Source organism: Psammomys obesus, unplaced genomic scaffold, assembly GCF_907164565.1.
Source record: "Psammomys obesus unplaced genomic scaffold, mPsaObe1.curated_primary_1811, whole genome shotgun sequence".
In the NCBI taxonomy this organism is placed as follows: domain Eukaryota; kingdom Metazoa; phylum Chordata; class Mammalia; order Rodentia; family Muridae; genus Psammomys; species Psammomys obesus.
The window spans coordinates 499-4,249 of record NW_026589158.1 but is presented as its reverse complement, the minus strand read 5'-3'; the positions used below and the strand labels follow the sequence as shown (position 1 = coordinate 4,249).

The 3,751-nt window shown below is 67.1% G+C and overlaps 1 protein-coding gene across 1 annotated transcript; it reads left to right on the top strand.

Annotated features, from left to right (window-relative positions):
- Window positions 1-674: 674 nt before the first annotated feature.
- Window positions 675-2,215, top strand: LOC129674936 (cell adhesion molecule 4; the record flags this gene model as incomplete). The annotated part of the gene is given in 2 exon segments (XM_055605012.1): window positions 675-803; window positions 1,399-2,215. Coding segments are annotated over 2 exon segments (239 nt in total), but the record flags the coding sequence as incomplete, so codon positions are not given.
- Window positions 2,216-3,751: the final 1,536 nt, after the last annotated feature.

Sequence of the window (3,751 nt, the reverse complement as noted above, 5' to 3'; positions counted from 1 at the left end):
CTGGGGGTGGGGCGGGTCTGAGGGCGGGGCGGGCCTGGGCGCGAGGTGAGGCAGGCCGGGGGCGTGGTGAGGGAGGCCTGGGGGCGGGGCGGGCCTGAGGGCGTGCTGAGGCGGGGCGGGCCTGAGGGCGTGGCGAGGCAGGGCGGGGCCGGGGGCGGGGCGGGGCGGTCTACCTGGCGCCGGGGCGCGGCCGGAGAGGAAGGGCCCTGGCTGGCTCGACCTGGGTGGGACCTCGCGTGCGACCCCGGCGCCTGGGGCGCTGAGCCGAGGGCGGACGGCTTCGGGGCCGCCGCGCTCGGGCGGCGGAGGCAGGCGGGTCTCCAGGACGAGGCGGGCTGACCCGAGGAACCCGCCTTGGAAGTCAAGCAGGGGGAGGGAGTTCCGGGCCGAGGTCCTCAAGCTCAGGAGAGGCTGCGTAGTGTTCAGATGGGTGTGTGCCGCGCTCTGCCCGCGTGGACGCCTGCGCGCCCGCCGGATCGCACCGCAGACGGCCGCGGGCGGCCCCCGCCCAGACTTGTGGGCCTCGAGTGTGCGCAAAAGGACGGGGCCAGCACACGGGGGGCCAGAGGACGGCGGGGGGGGGGGACGGCGGGGGTTCGAGGCCAGCCTGGACTGCGCGCTGCGCGGCCCGGTGTGGCGGCCCGGCTTAGGACGGCGCCTGGTCCCTCCCGCAGACCCCGGCGCGGTGGTGGAGGCGCAGACGTCGGTTCCCTACGCCATCGTGGGCGGCATCCTGGCGCTGCTGGTGTTTCTGATCATCTGTGTGCTGGTGGGCATGGTCTGGTGCTCCGTCCGGCAGAAGGGTGAGCGGGGCGGGGCCTGGGGCGGGGCCTGAGCCGGCGGGGCGGGGCCTGGGGCAGGGGGCGGAGCCGGTGGGGGGCCAGAGCCGGCGAGGCCTGGGGCGGGGGCGGAGCCTTGGTGGGGGCCTGAGCCGGCGGGGCGGGGGGCGGGGCCTGCGGGGGCCTGAGCCGGCGAGGCCTGGGGCAGAGGGCGGAGCCTTGGGGGGCCTGAGCCGGCGGGGGCGGGGCCTGGGCTGGCAGGGGCGGGGCCGGGGTGGTGCCTGGGGTAAGGGGCGGAGCCGGGGGCCGAGGCCGCGGCTCAGCTGGCAGCTGCCCAGCGCGCGCAGAGCGGTGGACCACGCTGCGCAGGGCCGGGCCTGTCTGCTGGCGGGTGCTTCTAACCCTAGTATCTGGGGGGTGGCGGCAGGAGAACCCGAAGTTCAAAGCCGCCTGTGCCCGAGTTTGAGGGTTACCGGGGAACTAGACGCCGCGTCCGGGGCTGCATGGGGGGTGAGGACGCTTTTCTGTGAGGCCTGGGGTCTTCCTAATTCCTGTCTCCCCTCCTTCCCACGCTGCGTCCCCGCCGTGCCCTCTGCCTGGGGCATCCTTCCGCCCCCAGGCTCCTATCTGACCCACGAGGCCAGCGGCCTGGACGAGCAGGGAGAGGCCAGAGAAGCCTTCCTCAACGGCAGCGACGGCCACAAGCGGAAAGAAGAATTCTTCATCTGACCCCACCCCCACCGCCAGCTGCGGAGCCAGCAGAGACCCCGACCAGAGTCCCGACGCCGGCCTCCCCGCTCACACCTCGGGCCCTGGGCGTGGCCGGGGGACGGGTGCCTGGGCCTCTCCGAGGCCGGAGGCCGGGGGTCCCCAGGACACAGGGGCTGCAAGTCCCAACTCGACCGAGTCCAAGGACGGGTACTAGGGATTTGGGTTGGGGGAAGGCCAGAACCCTAGGCTACAGAACCAGGCCCCGTGGGGAGGGGTCAGATTCTGGGAAGGGTGGGTGGGCGGGGAAGGGAAACACAGATTTCTTTGGGGTCTCGGACCCCGTGCCAGCCATTGTAAGAGTTCCACAGAGCTCTGGGCACCTCTTTGCAAAGCCATGTTTGCACGGTGGGGGGAGGGGCGGGGAGGGCGTGGAATGGGAATTCTGTGTCTTTGTGCGAACACTCTGAAGGGGCAGTGAGGGAGACACCCCAACCCTTATCCAGTGCCCCTCCCCCGGGTTCCTGGGCGGCTCCCCTTCCCTCCATCTTCCCGTCTCTCCTCCAGGCCCCGGGGAGGGGGAAAGGATTTTGGAGGGAACTGTGGTCTCTATGGTTTTATATATAATATATTAAAAAATCAAAAATCTGTATGAAAAATCAGATTGCACCCCTCTCCCCCAGTCCTGGCTTTTGCCCCTTTTTCTTGTTTAAAAAAAAAATGAAAAACAGAAGAAAACACATTTTTGTACGGGGCGGGGAAGGGTTGGGCGGGGTTGGCAATTCACTAACCACGATTAAACCGAGGAGAGAAGCGCGAGGGGTGGCTGTGTGTCTGTCCCTCCGTCCACGCTGTCCGTCCACGCTGTCCCACTGGGGGGCGCCATGGACGCCACCGCCCGGGAAGAAGCGGCCAGACCTCCCTCACGAGGCCACCCCCTTCTGCTCATCCCAGACTTGGTTCTTTCGGGCTTTGGGGTGCGAGTGGAGGAGGGGTGAGGGCTGTGTTGCTTTGTCCTTTCTGCGTTTTGAGACGGCAGCTTACATACACCTCGGCCCAGGCTGGTCCTGAACTCGCGGTGATGCTTCTGCCTCAGCTTCTGAAAGGCTGGCGTTATGGGCATGAGGGACCTCAGCCAGCAATTGGCACGTTTTCACCAGCACTGACTTCACGCCGTCAGCATGGCAGCCCCTCCTGTGTTCCCATTCGCACACTGGCATCCTGCCAGCCTCGTGAGCCTGAGAGCCTAGGGTCAGCCTGGGCTGGACCCTGCTGCGGCCCCAGCAATGGGCGGGAGGGTGCCAGTGAGCGTCACTGAGCTGCACCGAGACCTCCACCAGCCAACAAAAACCAATGTCAGGCAGCCAGCGATGAGTCAAACAGCCCTGCACACACACACACACACACACACACACACACACACACTCATTCCCACACAACACACGCGCGGATACAGGCACACAATCACATCCACAGACACGTGCAAACACGAACAATCACGCGGAGTTGTTCCAGGTGAACAGGAATCTGAGGTTCTCCTGCTCGGGGCGCTAAGGACTCGGTGAAAGGCCTGTCCTCTGCCCCGAGCGGCTCTGAGGATGGAGACTGCCGTGAGCGGGCGGCCAGGTCGGCTCCGGGCGGCGAGTGTGCGCCGTGAGCACCAGGCCAGGGCACTGCAGTGAGACCCTGCCCACGCACACGCGCGCACGAGAGGCGGCTACGGTCTCACTTCGCTCCTGCAGAGTGAAGGAGACAGAAAGGCCCGCGAAGTCCCAGGCACCCTTCACCCCAGCATCTGGGCGGTGGAGGCGAGCGGAGCTCTGCGAGTTCGAGGCCAGCCTGGGCCACAGGGTCCAGGACAGCCAGGGTCACGCGGAGAAACCCTGTCTTGAGGCCCCCCAAGCGCCTCATTTATTGCAGCTGTCAGTGTCCCTGTGAGAGCGCAGGGCAGGGAGAAGGCCTGAGGCTGCAGGATTCCTGTTTGTCCTGCAGGGACCTGGATAAAGCGGTGGGCGGGGCCAGACGCTGACTGACGGGCAGCTGTGGACTCACACCCGTCACCCCAGCCCTCGGGAGGCTGAGGGAGAACCCGCTCGGCTCCACGGGAGACAAAACAAGGCCCAACTTTCCCTTTCCGTGGTGCAACGGGGCCCCGCCAGGGAGGTGCAGGTTGCTAGAGATAAACGCAGTTCTGTGGAGCACAGCGGGTGTGTGTGCGTGTGTGTGCGTGTGTGTGCGTGGCGATGGCTCCGTCTGGTCAGCAT